Source organism: Borostomias antarcticus, assembly GCF_949987555.1.
Source record: "Borostomias antarcticus genome assembly, chromosome: 5".
NCBI lineage: Eukaryota > Metazoa > Chordata > Actinopteri > Stomiiformes > Stomiidae > Borostomias > Borostomias antarcticus.
The window spans coordinates 23,824,543-23,841,712 of record NC_140238.1 but is presented as its reverse complement, the minus strand read 5'-3'; the positions used below and the strand labels follow the sequence as shown (position 1 = coordinate 23,841,712).

At 49.0% G+C, this 17,170-nt stretch overlaps 1 protein-coding gene across 2 annotated transcripts in view; it reads right to left on the bottom strand.

Moving 5' to 3' along the window:
* The window catches only part of LOC311308905 (syntaxin-binding protein 4), a 50,487-nt gene that overhangs the window by 5,311 nt on the left and 28,006 nt on the right, over window positions 1-17,170 (bottom strand). The window contains exons 6-13 of one of the 2 annotated variants that reach the window (XM_084437984.1): window positions 13,949-14,028; window positions 11,935-12,046; window positions 11,264-11,405; window positions 7,211-7,317; window positions 6,772-6,913; window positions 6,520-6,592; window positions 2,280-2,371; window positions 363-459 (exon numbers count right to left, since the gene is read on the bottom strand). In XM_084437984.1, coding sequence (XP_084294110.1) covers window positions 363-459; window positions 2,280-2,371; window positions 6,520-6,592; window positions 6,772-6,913; window positions 7,211-7,317; window positions 11,264-11,405; window positions 11,935-12,046; window positions 13,949-14,028 — 845 coding nt within the window. The remainder of the gene's footprint in view (window positions 1-362; window positions 460-2,279; window positions 2,372-6,519; window positions 6,593-6,771; window positions 6,914-7,210; window positions 7,318-11,263; window positions 11,406-11,934; window positions 12,047-13,948; window positions 14,029-17,170) is intronic. The other variant, XM_084437985.1, reaches the window with a different exon arrangement.

Sequence of the window (17,170 nt, the reverse complement as noted above, 5' to 3'; positions counted from 1 at the left end):
CAAGTATACTCCTGTACGCCACTGTGCCCTGAGGGTCAGTGTTATTACTGTGTTATTATTAGCCCCGTACACCACGGTGCCCTGAGGATCAGTGTTATTACTGTGTTATTACCTTCGTAGGCCACGGTGCCCTGAGGGTCAGTGTTATTACTGTGTTATTACCTCCGTAGGCCACGGTGCCCTGAGGGTCGGCGTTATTACTGTGTTATTACCTTCGTAGGCCACGGTGCCCTGAGGGTCAGCGTTATTACTGTGTTATTACCTCCGTAGGCCACGGTGCCCTGAGGGTCGGCGTTATAACTGTGTTATTACCTCCGTAGGCCACGGTGCCCTGAGGGTCAGCGTTATTACTGTGTTATTACCTCCGTAGGCCACGGTGCCCTGAGGGTCGGTAGTCAGGCTGTGCCTCAGCCTCCTCCTCTTCTCCTCCGTCACGTCCAGACCCAGGTAGGACAACGCCTGGCCCCGGAACCGGAGGGGGGACGGACGGAGAAAGACGGAGACACAGAGAGTGACGGAGAGAGAGATAGAGAGAGAAAGATGGAAAGAGAGAGAGAGAGAGAGAGAGAGAGAGACGGAGAGGGAGAGATGGTGAGTAAAATGTGAAACCCAGGTTACATCCCAAAAGAACTTCACTATCCATCACGTGATTGAGACAGGACAGGAAAACAAGTCAACGGGAGTGAATAGGAGCGGGAATCATAATTAACAACAGCTCTTTTTCCCTCGCCACTAAAACATTAAGAGGGGAAAAAACGGAATTGGGACAGGAGGGGATTTTTTGTGGGAGTGGGATGGGACGTAGTGAAAGTCTACTCTGTGTCCCTGTCTAGTTCACAGTCCCCCTACAGTCATCTCTCTCAACAGTGTAAGTGTATTGACCTCTAGAGGGCAGTATAACTACACCATTCACCTATGATCGTGGTATTCCTCACCACACAGCTATACAACACACACACACATACACACACACACAATCAAACACACACACACACACACTCACACACACAATCAAACACACACAGCCAAATACACACAACCACACACACAATCAAACAAACACAGCCAACTACACACAAACACACATGCACAACCACACACACACACACACACACACACACACACACACAGCCATTCACACACACAGCCAATATCTGCAGAATAGGAAATGTGTTTATAATAGGAAGTGTGTTTATAAATATACCAACCCACACACTCCTCTCTCCACAGGATACACCCCTGACTGATGCAGGGGTCAGTCCCTGTACCGTCTGTGGGAACCTTGGGCAGCGTTTTGATTTGAGGCATCGTTCTCTGTCTCAACATCCTGCCCTCAATCTGATCCTCTCTCTCCCGTTCTCAGCCAACAGAAATGAACCACTACAATAACCACTCAAGATGAATGAATGCATGTTCTGAATGCTATTTCAGAAGTAATATCTTAAATGGTCTGCAGATCATCTCATAACTCCCTGTCTCCATCTCGTTCTCTCTCTGTTGCATGTTTGCGAGCAAGCCATCAAATAGAGGGCATTGTCTCTCTCTCTCTCTCTCTCTCTCTCCATAATCCCATTAAAGAGCTGGTAGATTAGGGTCAGCCAGACTGAGTGGGATAGGTAGTAGATTAAAACCTCACAACACAACTGCTGCATGAAAGAAACCACAGAGAGATACAAGGAGAGAGAGAAGCAGGGAGAGATAGAGATACAAGGAGAGAGAGAAGCAGGGAGAGATAGAGATACAAGGAGAGAGAGAAGCAGGGAGAGATAGAGATACAAGGAGAGAGAGATAACTGGGGAGGAGGTGAGGAAAGGTGGGGGTGGAGGTTCGGGGGAGAGAGAACCGGGAGGAGGTGAAGAAGGGTGGAGAGGAGGGTGGAGGGAATGAAGGGAGGAGAGGGAGAGAGAAAGAGAAAGAGGGAGAGAGAGTGAAAGAGAGGGAGAGAGAGAGAAAGAGAGAGGGAGAGAGAGAGAAAGAGAGAGGGAGAGAGAGAAAGAGAGAGGGAGAACGAGAGAGGGAGAGAGAGAGAGAGAGAGAGAGGTGGTGCTGTCCAGCTTGGGGCCCCTGGAGGTGAGATAATCAAGTCTGGATTAACCTCTCGCTGTAATTCACCTCATGGTGCCTTTACACAAGCAGCTAATCTGATAATGAGGGGCGAACAAGACAAAGACACACACACACACATACACACACACATACAACCACACACACACATACACAACCACACACACACATACCCACACACACACACACAAACACACACACGGGGACAAACTCACCAGGTCCAGTTTGTCAGATTTGAGCCGTATGTGGGGGTCCAGGGTGATCCTGGGTTTGGCTGCTGATGCTGCTCTCTGGGCGGGGGTGGAGCCTGCAGGTAAACAAACACACACAAAAAACAACAAGTGCCTGCGACTGTTAGCGCGTGTTTACAGTACACAAAGCCACCATTATGCATAAGGGTACTACCGTTGGTGAGAGAATCCCAAATTTGCAACCGAGAACTTTCTCTGACCATCTTCTGGTGTTCGCAACATAAAAACATAGTGTCACAGCAGGGCGGATATCTAGTGTACAAACAGATGAAAGTAAATGTAATCAATGCTGGCTGATATCTGGCCGAATCAGGAGGCAGACAGAGTTACATGAGTGGGAGCAGGTGTTGGGTTGGGTCCTACAGGTGTTCAGGTACCATCCACTCAGATAGAGAGACAGGGAGACGGAGAGGGATCGAGCTCTGGGGACAAACAGTGCTGGGAATTAATTTGATTGGTCTCTGTCTGTTCCAGGTTTCTCTGCCCATCCCAGTGTTGCAGCACTGAGCGTTCCTGTGTGTGTGTGTGTGTGTGTGTGTGTTTGTTTGTGTCTCAGGGCGGGGCGACCCCCTGCTGGTGCAGATATGAGCTGATTGTGTTTCCCGTCTCCCTCCCCTCCAATGCCCCGCCTACGGATTTAAGCTTCCTCCCTGGCGACAGAGATGATTGACAAGCCAACTTCTGTGACCACAGCCAAGGGGCATTCCAGAGGAAGGCTGGGTGGTGGACTCCACCGATGCCACCCTGTCAGTCTGGGCTGCGTTTCCCAGAGGCATAGTAGCGCTATGTTCACCGTAGCGCTACGATGAATGTAGCGCTTCAATGCCTCTGGGAAACTCAGCCCTGATCTCTCCACTAGACCTCTTCTTTACTGTCCACCCTGTCAGTCTGACCTCTTCTCTAGACTGTCCACACTGTCAGTCTGACCTCTTCTCTACTGTCCATCATGTCAGTCTGACCTCTTCTCTACTTTCCACCATATCAGTCTGACCTCTTCTTTACTGTCCACCCTGTCAGTCTGACCTCTTCTCTACTGTCCACCCTGTCAGTCTGACCTCTTCTTTACTGTCCACCCTGTCAGTCTGACCTCTTCTCTACTGTCCACCCTGTCAGTCTGACCTCTTCTCTACTGTCCACCCTGTCAGTCTGACCTCTTCTCTACTGTCCACCCTGTCAGTCTGACCTCTTCTATACTGTCTACCCTGTCAGTCTGAGCTCTTCTATAGACTGTCCACCCTGTCAGTCTGACCTCTTCTCTACTGTCCACCCTGTCAGTCTGACCTCTTCTCTACTGTCCACCCTCAGTCTGACCTCTTCTCTACTGTCCACCCTGTCAGTCTGACCTCTTCTCTAGACTGTCCACCCTGTCAGTCTGACCTCTTCTATAGACTGTCCACCCTGTCAGTCTGACCTCTTCTGTCCACCTCTCCTCCCTCCTCTTCCTGCTGCATCACAACCCTCTCATATCCTCTCATTCTATCCTCTACTCACCTCTCCCTGTAACCTTATCTGCCTCTTACCTCTCGTTTCTTCCCCATGCCGCGCCAACCCTCCCTTCTATCCTCCTCTCTCCACCTCACCCCTCCTCCTCCCTAACACAGATAATCTCCCAGACAAATCAAACTTTCAAATCAAATCAAACTTTGTTTGTACAGCGCATTTCATACACAAAGGCAACACAATGCGCTAAATGGATATTCTTTCTGCATCCTGTTCCGATAGTAGATCCCCTGTCCCATCCTGTCACTCCAATCCAGCAGATTAATGTGTGTATGTGTGTGTTTGTTCTTGTCTGTGTGTATCTGTTTGTGATAATAATATCCCTACAAGTGAAATACCACTATAGCAAAATCTGAAATCCAGTCGCATTTATCTCCCAGAGGGACAGAAGCAACAATGTGTTTGTGAATGACTACTAGTGTTGTATAACAAAGTATGGGTTTGTCATAACTTTACAACCCCTCTATGCAAGTTATGTATCAGTACATCTCTGTTCTCTGGGTCACACCTGCAGCTGGCCAACATCTGTCACCTATAGCAACGGCCTCTCATCCCCATTTTATCCAATCAGAGGGCCGAGGTGAGTGCCGACGGTATCGGGAAGTAACCTTGGGTTGTTTAATCCTTGAGAATAGGATTATGGTGAGGTCTGGTCTGTGTGGGGACGGACACCCTCCCTCCAGGTGTGAATATCAAAGTGGGAGGTCCTGACGGGGAGATTACAGCAGCTTGGAGCGGTGATACCCTGGGCATCACTACTGAACCAGGGGGCTGGGTACTGGGAGGCCCTGGGCATCACTACTGAACCAGGGGGCTGGGTACTGGGAGGCCCTGGGCATCACTACTGAACCAGGGGGCTGGGTACTGGGAGGCCCTGGGCATCACTACTGAACCAGGGGGCTGCGTACTGGGAGGCCCTGGGCATCACTACTGAACCAGGGGGCTGGGTACTGGGAGGCCCTGGGCATCACTACTGAACCAGGGGGCTGGGTACTGGGAGGCCCTGGGCATCACTACTGAACCAGGGGGCTGGGTACTGGGAGGCCCTGGGCATCACTACTGAACCAGGGGGCTGGGTACTGGGAGGAGCTGTTGCTGGTGCTGTCATAGGCTAATGTCGCATAGTTCATACTGAAGGTATTTCAACAATACTTAATATTAGATGTTTATTTATTTTTCAGAACGTGTTATCTTGTGCGTGTGTGTGCGCGCAAGCAGCAACCAGGGTTCAAGGGCATTACTGTCGCTTGCACTTCCTCTCCAGACTGGATTAAGGCTAGATTCCTCGTGTAAGCCCCTGTCATTGCCCCCCCCTCCCACACACACCATCATCCAGTCCCCCATGTACACCAGTAGTACACATTACATAATGAGATACAAACCATTACTGATATGGGCTTCACCCAGACTGTTACTGTAACACTCTTCACTAGCGCTTCACAAAGCTGCAGCTGTATATAATACCTCAGGTCTTTATATTTTCTTTAATGGTCACGGTTAATTATTATTTTTAATTTATTATTATTATTATTATTATTTTTTTTTTTTACTGATATAAGCATACCTAATTAGAGCATTATGATATAACAGACACATTTAGTGTTACTGGTCTTTTGGTATTTTGCATATTTGCAAAGAATATTATAAACATATAACATATTTGCAGAGCTGACCTAAAAATACCATCCCTTATCATCAAAAGGCTGTGTACCTTGGGCACGAGTGGTTACTATGACAATGGTTTGCTATCTCGTTTTTAGAAATAGATGGGAAGGGAGGGAAGGGAACCCAACATCCAGAAACAACCATACTGAATTACACACACACACACACACACACACACACACACACACACACACACACACACACACACACACACACACACACACACACACACACACAACTAGAGCTAACATGACAGCATGTGGCGCTAGCTACGTTCTCCTCATTTGACAGCTGAAATGTGACGTGACGGCTCAAACAGCTCTCCCGCCATGCTGGTCCCTGAGGGGCACCTCCAACAACCACCTCTCAACCTCATCTCCTCAGCTCCAACCACCTCTCAACCTCATCTCCTCAGCTCCAACCACCTCTCAACCTCACCTCCTCAACCACCTCTCAACCTCATCTCCTCAGCTCCAACCACCTCTCAACCTCAACTCCTCAGCTCCAACCACCTCTCAACCTCAACTCCTCAGCTCCAACCACCTCAACCTCACCTCAACTTCAACCACCTCTCAACCTCATCTCAACTCCAACTACCACTCAACCTCACCTCCTCAACCACCTCTCAACCTCAACTCCTCAGCTCCAACCTCACCTCCTCAACCACCTCTCAACCTCAACTCCTCAGCTCCAACCACCTCTCAACCTCATCTCAACTTCAACCACCTCTCAACCTCATCTCAACTCCAACTACCACTCAATCTCACCTCCTCAACCACCTCTCAACCTCATCTCTTCAATCACCTCTCAAACTCACCTCCTCAACCACCTCTCAAGGCTTTGGGGAGGACACCTATTAGAGACCCTGCATGTGTATCTGACCTGCCTGTACCGTGGCCACCTCTGGAGCAGCTCTCCTGCAGTATATACGCCTGAGGAGACGGGGCTGGAGATGAGGCCTACAGTAAGACAGGAGGAGACAGGAGGAGACAGAAGGAGACAGAATGACTGCTGTCTGGGAGGGGGAGCAGAAGCGTACCTGAAATATGGATGTCTGGAGGGCAGATGTCTGGGGAGGATGAAGGCACTGGGGCGGACTCCTCTCTACGGATCTACAGAGAGAGAAAGAGAGGATGGAGGAATCAGTCTGTATACAGATAGAGGTATCAGAGCACAGAACGCCTCAGAGACAGAGTAAGAAGAGGAGGATGAGAGAAGGAGAAACAGAGTGAACAGAAACAGTGAGATAAGAGGAGAGAGAGGGAGAAAGAGGGGAGAGGAGTGAACTGACCTCTGGTGACCTGACATGGACTTTTAAGCGCCCAGAGCTGTAGCCGTTGGCCACACCCCTTGGGACGCCATTGTGTGGAGACGTGCTGCTGGGGAACGGGCCTTTACCTGGGATGAAGGCGATCTCAACCACCGAGTCCTGGCTGAAGACACGCACGCACACACACACACACACACACACACACACACACACACACACACACACACACATACACACACACACATACACACACACACACACACACACACACACACACACACACACACACACAGATGCACACAAACAGGCAGTTACAGACACAGGCAGGAAAGATGTTCACTGAATCATCTTCACAACACTACAATAAAATAAAGTTTCTTCATTCTCAAAAATGTGTTAAAATAATTTTACAAGATTGAGAGTGTGTTATGTATGATTTTAGCACACGGGGCTGGCTCACCTGAACTTGACCTTGTTGAGCAGGCTCTTGGCCTCCTCGTGGGTCACTCCTATCAAGGACTCCTTGTTGATGGCGATCAGCTGATCTCCAGGCCTCAGACGCCCATCCTGCACAACAGAGGGAGCAGAATCCCTGAGCAGGACGGGCCACGCCTCCACCAAACAAGTCAGCTGTCCTGTTCTACATGATGGTGTGTGTTGCTCATTATGACCAAGAAGCCCCAACAACAGGTCCAGGTCCAATCACGTCAGCGGAAATATGAGAGGGCCCGGTCAGTCAAGCACAGGGCCGACCAGGGCGTGAGATGGTGGAGGAGGCTTTTTAGAGGTCAGTCTGAGGGCGTCTGCTACGTACCGTAAATGTAAATGTAGTTTTAGAACTTGTACACTTACCCTAAACAGAAAGCAACATGGCGTATCAGTGAAGGAACCACAGTATACTGAGGAACTGTACTAACCAAGACAATGATACCACAGTAACATGGTTCCACCCGCCCAGATACAGTACAGAAACCTTACAAAATGGCGCCCTGCTGGGTATAGAGTGGTCTGATGTCAAATCCCATTCATTTTTCCCTTAGAGATTTCAGACTATGAACAGAATGGCGCCAACGCTAACCTTTCAGCCTACAAAAATGACGACATCACCTCTGACCACTAACAATCCTGTTCACCTGACCAGCAAGGTCACAGTAACACATTGTAGTCACTTGTACAGTATGTGTTACTTTATGTCAGAACCAATAAGGCAGGAACAGCATTCACACTTACAGAATGGCTTGTTGACAACTCAGCTCGAACACACCCACAGTAAGTCCCGCTGAATAAGGGCATACTGTACGTTCAACTCCTAAAATGTGTGTGAATGGAGGACCTGCCGTGATTGTTGGTCAGTTATTCTTTGGTTGTCAACATAACAGCTTGGCCCCGGTGGTATCAGTGGTGGGACGAAGTGCTGGGTCATCTCTCTATGCCGACCGCAGACGGTCAACAAAGAACCGTGTTCTAGAAACAACACATATCCCCTCTCCACAGACAGGAGGTGCCAGAGACACTCCATGCAGACCCTGCATATCCAATTAAATCCATGTCACGCAGGATTAAGAGTCGGGATTGGGAATGGGCTGGCTGTTTCCATGGTGTGTCCATGCCTGTCACACGAGAACCTGGGATTACTGCAGATGAGAGTCCCATATGATTACAACTGAACATTCAACTCAGCTTTTCTCACAAGGTAGGGTACTGGACAGTATCTTAATTCTGGTCTTGGGTTTTGGTGATTCACTACTAACTAATAAATTGCTGTATGGTCACTATCAAGCCTGTTATTCTGTGGTCCCTGATAAAACATTGTCATAGTATAATCATATAATTTTAGAATACAATGAGGACGTTTCTAAACTCGTATGGCAATACAATTACTGAGTTTTTTTCTGTTTAATACAAATACATAAATCCCTAAACCAAATGACAATCAGGTTACAGCATCTGCTCTAAAATGAAACTCTTTAAAACTGAGAGTTCTGTACCACCATCTGACTAGCAGAGAGAAGAGTGCTACAACGTAGAGTAGCCTAGCCTAGCCTAGCGCTGCTCACTAGGACATGCCACTGGGAACACTGCATCTTGGCAGCTCTATAACAGCCATATGAATCACAGATCAAGTGACAGCTTTTCAGCTCCGTGGCACTGCAGGTGAGAGGTATGCAGGACCCCCAGACGCTCCCTTCTCCCCACCTCTTCCTCCCCTCTCTCCCCTAAACCTCACCCCTAGACCCCTCACCTCTTCTCAACCTCATCTCCTCTCAACCTCACCTCCTCTACCTCACCTCTCAACCTCACCTCCTCTACCTCATCCCTCAATCTCACCTGCTCAACCTCACCCCCTCTCAACCTCACCTCCTCTGAACATCACCTCCTCAATCTAACCTCCGCTCAACCTCACCCCCTCTCAACCTCACCCCCTCTCAACCTCACCTCCTCTGAACATCACCTCCTCAATCTAACCTCCGCTCAACCTCACCCCCTCTAAACCTCACCTCCTCTCAACCTCACCCCCTCTCAACCTCACCCCCTCTAAACCTCACCCCCTCTCAACCTCACCCCCTCTCAACCTCACCTCCTCTGAACATCACCTCCTCAATCTAACCTCCGCTCAACCTCACCCCCTCTCAACCTCACCTCCTCTGAACATCACCTCCTCAATCTAACCTCCGCTCAACCTCACCCCCTCTCAACCTCACCTCCTCTCAACCTCACCCCCTCTCGACCTCACCTCTTCTCAACATCACCTCCTCAATCTCACCTCCTCTAAACCTCATCTTCTCTCAACCTCACCTCCTCTCAACCTCACCCCCACTCAACCTCTCCTCTTCTCAACCTCACCCCTTCCTTTTAAGTCTCCGGGTGTGGGCGGACAGCGCAGGACAGCGAGGGTAGGAGAAGTGCAGGGGTGGAAAGATGGAGGGTGGGAGGGATGGAGGGAGGGAGGGAGGGAGGCAGGGGGAGGGCATGATGATGCCCTCAGCAGCGAACTAGAGAGCTGACCTTCACAGTGTGTCTCTGTTTCTGTGCTGGCCTGGGACACTGGGGACTGTGACTCCTCCGCACCGCGGCTGCTGGGGCAGCAGTCTGTGTCCCTTCATCTCCCCCGCCCCTCCCTCTCTCCCTATCCCCTCCCCCCGTTCCCTGGAGCTGCTGGGGCAGCAATCTACTGTACAGGCACAGCTATACGCCTGACCAACCACCCTGCCATCCCCTCTCCCTGTTCCCTTACTCACTCTCTCTCTCCTCCCTTCCTCACTTTAGTAGTAACTGAACTCATTTAATAAGGTCCTATCAAACCATGAGTACTGAAGAACGTGTTCATGGCATGGAGGTTAGGAATGCGTTGATTGTGAAATGTTGTTTTTTTATTTTGTTTTTGTTGTTATTTACTCTGCCTGTTGTTATGGGGAAACAAATCTTCATTACTGTCTAAAAAAAATTTCTGAACTGTTTTATCTTTGAACACTATCTTTGAATGAGCACAAATTCAATCATACAACCTTTAATAAAAACTCCATCTGAACATCGGCCACTAGGTGCCATCGATGAATGTCATCTTATTTGCCGATCACAGTCAACAAGGCGAATATTGTCCGATACCGATGTACGGCTGATATATATCGGTGCATCCCCTAGTGGAGGTATTGCAAAACCACAACAAACAACAAACAAACAAACAAACAACAACATCCGACTCATCGTGTTAAACCATCCAGCGACTCGGCTCCACAGACCTTAAATCACACGTGTTCGCTCGCAGCTCACGGGAAAAAAACCCCAGACCAGATGCCGAATTGTGGCGCCGGAGACCGCAAACTGTCAAATTGGTCAAACATGGACGTCGAAAGGACACTGGCGGCGCTTTGGTGTCCGGTCTGAACCTAGCCTTAATGCCCGGCGAGGAGTCCTCGTCTCTGACGTTCTCATCCGGGGAAGAAGGACAAATAGGCCAAGGTAATGAAGAAGGACAAACAGGCCAATGATAATGAAGAAGGACAAACAGGCCATGGTAATGAAGGGAGATGGATTGTCAAGATGATGTAAGACACTGTGAAGTATCGTAGTAGCGCTGAATGGTGAGGATGGCTTAAGCCCTCTACTGCGTGGCCTGAACACTGCAACTGTTAAAGATGTAACCTTCAAGCAAAGCTTACACAGGAGACAGAGGCTGTTCTGTTGTTGTATTTCTAATCCATCTAAACGTCGCAAAGAACCTCTGGTGTTATTAAGTGGTCGAGAGTACGACACACACACACACACACACAGTCACCAAAGTCAGGTATAGAGAATCACTTTTGTTTGTGCTGAAATGCTGGTATGACCCACACCTCTCTCCCGCTCTCTGCCCACCCTACCCTGTGACATCCTCCTGGATGAAGACCGTCAGGTTCTTACCCTGTGACAGTCTCCCCCTGACAGGACCTCCTGGATGAAGACCGTCAGGTTCTTACCCTGTGACAGTCTCCCCCTGACAGGACCTCCTGGATGAAGACCGTCAGGTTCTTACCCTGTGACAGTCTCCCCCTGACAGGACCTCCTGGATGAAGACGGCCGGGCCATCAGGTCGGTTGGACCCTCCTCCCACGGAGATGCCCAGGCTGCTGGATCGCGCCAGCGAGATCAGCTGGATTACCTCCTCCCCTGGGTGACTGGCCGAGGGAAACACACACACACACACGCACAAACACAAACATACAAAGATGTGCACACACACACCCATGCAGAAACACACACACACAAAGATGTGCACACACACCAATGCAGAAACACGCACACACGCACAGGCACACACACAAACACACAAAGATGTGTACACACACACATGCAGAAACACACGCACACACACACACACACACACACACACAAAGATGTGCACACACACCAATGCAGAAACACGCACACACACACGGGCACACACACACACACATACAAAAAGAGTCATAAATAGCTTTAACCAAAAAGAGTGTTCTTGTGTACTCAATGATTCCGTTTTTAAAAAGCAGCTCATATGGTTACAGTTCCAAACTGTAAACAGAGGGACTGAAATATCGCTTTCATGAAGAGACAGATCCTGTCTTTCTCAGTCACTGCTCACAGCACCACAGTCACGCTGGTGAACCACACACACACACACACACACACACACACAGACACACACGCATGGTGACAGTCCCTTACCTGAGGGAGCGGAGCAGTGGGCCGCTGCTCTGGGACCCCGCAGGACTCAGCAGCAAAGGACTCTGGGAGCGCGACGAGGACCCAGACGAGGTGCTGTCCAGGTATCTGCCTGCTTTGAGGACAGAGGCATGGGAAATCAGTGCTGATATCTAAGTCAAGTGGTGGGAATATACCGAGACCCTTTCACTATGCTTGGGGTTAGAGTGCAGTACTCTGAGGTAACTTCCTTAGGGTGGAAGGTAAGTGTGTAGGGTGGAAGGTAAGTGTGTAGGGTGGAAGGTAAGTGTGTAGGGTGGAAGGTAAGTGTGTAGGGTGGAAGGTAAGTGTGTAGGGTGGAAGGTAAGTGTGTAGGGTGAAAGCAATACAGATGGATCATGTCAACCCTGTCGGTAGGAGAGGAGGGTTAACCCTAACCCTCTGTAGACTACTGAGCTGCACCCCTCCAGGCTCTGAGGGGACAGGGCATGTCACCAAAACGACGAGGTACAGCTGGCTCCACCAGGTGGCAGTGTGATAAACTCAAAGATAACAGAACAGTGAGAGCTCATCCCTTTCTGCTCCGGTACAGATATCCTAATAAACGTTCTCGGATCACACACCAACGGCAGACACTTCACAACACCCCCTGCCCCACCCCCCCCACCCCCTCCACACACACACACACACGCACGTGCACACACACGTACACACACTTCAAAACACATTCCCACCCACACACGCACGCACACACACACACTTCAAAACACATTCCCTCCCACACACACACACACACACACACACACACACACACACACACACACACACACACACAAACACACTTCAAAACACATTCCCTGACAAGTGTTGAGTAAGCTTGATCTGCTCTAAGCACTAAATAACATCCAGCAAGCTGACCAGGGCTGGGGGGAGAGGAAGAGACAAACCAACACCACTCCACCATCAAACCAACACCACTCCACCATCAAACCAACATGAGCTCCTTGATGAAGGAACACTGCTTAAAGAAGCACATCCAACTGCATTTGGTTGTACATTCATTTTAAGAATAAATTGAAAAATGAGTAAGCCGTTAAAACTAGTAATTTATCATACACAGCATACGTTGCTTGTCACACAGCAGCTGAAGAGCTGTGCTAAATGGAGGTACAGAGAGGTAGACTTGTCTACGTTAAGCCCTGGTTGTACTTTCTGCGTCCATACGTCCACGAGCGTCCGCGTGACGTCATCAGAGGGTGGATGCGTAGGCTCAGTGCGGACATCTGCGTGTACTAGTCACTCTACGCTAAGAGAGCACCAACCGCCACGTCCTCCAAGCGGACAGCAGAAGTAGTATAAACAGAACCCCTACGCGTCTGTATCCTCCATCAACCCCATCCGTATGTTCTCCAAACCCAGTTTTTAGAACCGTCTGACTGCTCACGTGTTCTCCAAACCCCGTTTCTAGAACCGCCTGCTCGGCCCGGCTAAGCTCCCAGCAGGGACAGATGTTCACAATCGCATAATGGATAAAAGTTTGTCGACATAAGTCATATTCAAAATGCTCACTTACTCCATTCCTGCCACCAGGAACACACACACACACACACACACACACACACACACACACACACACACTTTTAAGAATTATCACATGCTGCTGCTATGGTAACGAGGTGGAGATGATCAGGGTAGCCTTGCTGCCCTGCTGGAGGAGATGGCTGCTATGGTAACATGGGGGGAGAAGTCACACTCTGGAGGAGAAGGAGGAGGAGGAGGAGGAGGAGTCATAATCTGAATGATGGAGGGAGTGGAGGGTATGTCTGACTCACTCTGCTGGTTGGGAGAGGGGGTGGAGGGTATGTCTGACTCACTCTGCTGGTTGGGAGAGGGGGTGGAGGGTGTCTGACTCACTCTGCTGGTTGGGAGAGGGGGTGGAGGGTATGTCTGACTCACTCTGCTGGTTGGGAGAGGGGGTGGAGGGTATGTCTGACTCACTCTGCTGGTTGGGAGAGGGGGTGGAGGGTGTCTGACTCACTCTGCTGGTTGGGAGAGTTGCGTTTCGGCGCTGCAGTGCTAGTGGATCCATACTTCTCCAGCAGCTCTGCAAACTCTCTCCTTTAGAGGGATACACAAGGACGATAAGTCTGCATCAAGCAAGGTCAACACACAAATACATAAGTGGACCAACAAGGCCTCGCTTTTCTGGACAATTACTGGTTAAAAGTGCTGTAGATAACATTTATGCAGACGAATCATTGAAAAAAAAAGACATCTAACAAGGCTCATGAGGCAATAGTATTCCGATGTCTGATCGCCCCCAACACAGAGATACTGTGTGGTACCAACGTCGTAATACTACTGGCTCACAAGCCTTGTTAGAGGTGGGAACTAAACCACAGACATCTCAGACAGATAAACACAACATTCCTTTCGGACCCCTCCCCTTATTTTTAGGGGAAAGCAATATTTTTATTCTGCACCTTTCTAAAAGCTCTGTGGATGTTTTCAATTTAAAAAAAAATTGTCTACATAAAAATGTTATCTAAATTATATCACCTTAAAGCAGTAAATGCACCGACGTATTACCACACACACACACGCAAGCTCACACAGACACACATACACACACACACACACACACACACACACTGGCACAAAGCTAGACATAAACATATATTATGAGCTATACACGCACACACACATTAAAAAATCATTGCTAATTCACAATTTTGATCACAATTTTGAGCATGCATCTCCATACGATGGGAGTGTAACTGGCCCTGCCATCTACTGTCTCTCACCCTGAATAACTAAGCAGTAACACATGAGACAGAGTGCTTCATCCTGGTTATTGGCACGGCTGTGCCACACATGCACAACGTGAGCACGACCTTGAGTGTGCTATTGCTTTTATGCAACAGCACTGCACCGTCATTACATTTATGGGGGAAAATAAGGGTTTGGAGTATTCAATTTCGCTAAATCCTGTTGCTTTCAGCCCTCCACAATCCAAACCATTGCTATAGGCAACCACAATTTATCAAAGCGTAGTGATTTACCCGTTGATATATTGTGGCTATTGGCACGGCTCTGAATGCCTCTTGGCCAATCACAATGCACGGTTGGAGCTAGCTGTTGTATAACTAACTTTCTTTTTTCTCTCTGCTGTTTAGGTCTCCCATCTCTCTCCCTATAGCAACACCCCCCCCCCCCACCTCCATCTCTTCTCTCTCTCTCCTCCACCTCCTCTTCCCAGAACGTCCCTGACTCTCAGATATGGGTCAGCGGTATCTTTCCTGTCTCCCTGAGTTAAAACCACTCCATCCCTCTTAAGGTCAAGGACAGGACCTCCCCCTCTGCAGGTGGACAGGCTGAGACAGGTCTGATCAGGACCTAGCGAAGGCTAATGCTACGGACAGAGTACTATCAGCGACAGGGTACCATCAGAGACAGGGTACCATCAGAGACAGGGTACCATCAGAGAGAGGGTACCATCAGAGACAGGGTACCATCAGAGACAGGGTACCATCAGAGACAGGGTACCATCAGAGAGAGGGTACCATCAGAGAGAGGGTACCATCAGAGACAGGGTACCATCAGAGACAGGGTACCATCAGAGACAGGGTACCATCAGAGAGAGGGACCCATCAGAGACAGGGTACCATCAGAGAGAGGGTACCATCAGAGAGAGGGTACCATCAGAGAGAGGGTACCATCAGAGACAGGGTACCATCAGAGAGAGGGTACCATCAGAGAGAGGGTACCATCAGAGACAGGGTACCATCAGAGACAGGGTACCATCAGTGCTAGACCAGGCCAGCTGGCGTGTTACTGGGTACTGGGAGGGCGACAGCTCGTCTCCGTGTCAGACCGGGCCGTCTGCAGGATTACCAGGGTCAGAGGATAAACTAGAGGGCGTGGCCACCTCATCAGAGGACGGAGGTCAGTAGAGCCGTGATCTGACCACACTCACTTTTTATGGTCACTGTCAGGCTGGATTTGGATTGTAAACCGTATGATGTGGTTTTACATGCTCTGAGGGCGGCTCTCAGCTGAAACGCGTTGGCATTCTGTCTCTACTGGCCAGAATAAGTGGTGAAAGAGAATTGTTGTTTCAGTGGTTCATTGAACATGTGCTGCTCTGTCTGTTCTTTTTTTAAAGACAGCCCTGTTGAATGTATTTAACTTTTGAGTCCAGCACCGTATTCTACAAGTATTTTTGAGAAGCACGCTTTACCTCCAGCCTACTGGTTTTACACAACTCTGCCTTTTTGGTGACTGCAGGTCTCCCTTTGAAAAAGCTTAACTAAAAGCTTACTTTATCCCATCTCTATTCCAAATGTCACGAAAACGAATAAATAAACAAGAACAAGAAGTCTGTTGAGAGAGAGAGAGAGAGAGAGAAAGAGAGAGAGAGAAAGAGAGAGAGAGAGAGAGGCATCTAGAAAGGCTAGCAAGAGAAAGGAGGGGGGTGAGAGAGAGGCATAATCCTTCTAACCCCCTCCCCTCGTTCTCCCCTCTTTCTCTCCTCTCCTACCCTCTCATCTCCTCTCCTCTCCTATCCTTCAACCCTGGCCTCTGTGTCGGTTAAAGAGCACAGATTAAAGCACTGAGACGCAGAGGCTCATCTCAACAGGAGTCACAGTCCCTGGCTTAGCCCTCCTGCCTGCTTCACCACCCAGCCTGCTCTCATTCCCCCAGACACAGACAGGACAGAGAGAGAGAGAGACTCCATCCTCCTTATTCTTCCATTAATGTTATGTCCTCAAATGAGATGCATATTGGAGACTGGCGACTTGCATGCTTACTAACTAGTACATACAGTATCTATTTTAGTCTTTAGTCATCTGACCAGCCTACCTCAGCCTCTCGTAATCCAGCCACACTAATTGAGATAATCCCACCAGACACAGGTCACATCACTACGGAACATACGCTGTCACATAATGTCATGTCACACTGAGTAACACACCGTAGTGTAAATAAGTCTGGTTTACTACAGTGTGTTCTGGTAATGGTGGCAACATTAACTTTTTTTTTTTTTTTCCATTCCCTCTCCTACTCTCCTCTTCTGTATCTACAGCAGATTTCATGTAAAATAGTTTCTAAGAATTAACTAGAACATAACACCACCTCTGTGTTGAAGACTTAGCTAGAACAACAACACCTACTGTAACTGTGTTGAGGATTGTTAGGTATTCTTGTACTGTTGTGTATAGCACACTCTCAAGTAAAGATGGAAAACGGATTAAAAATG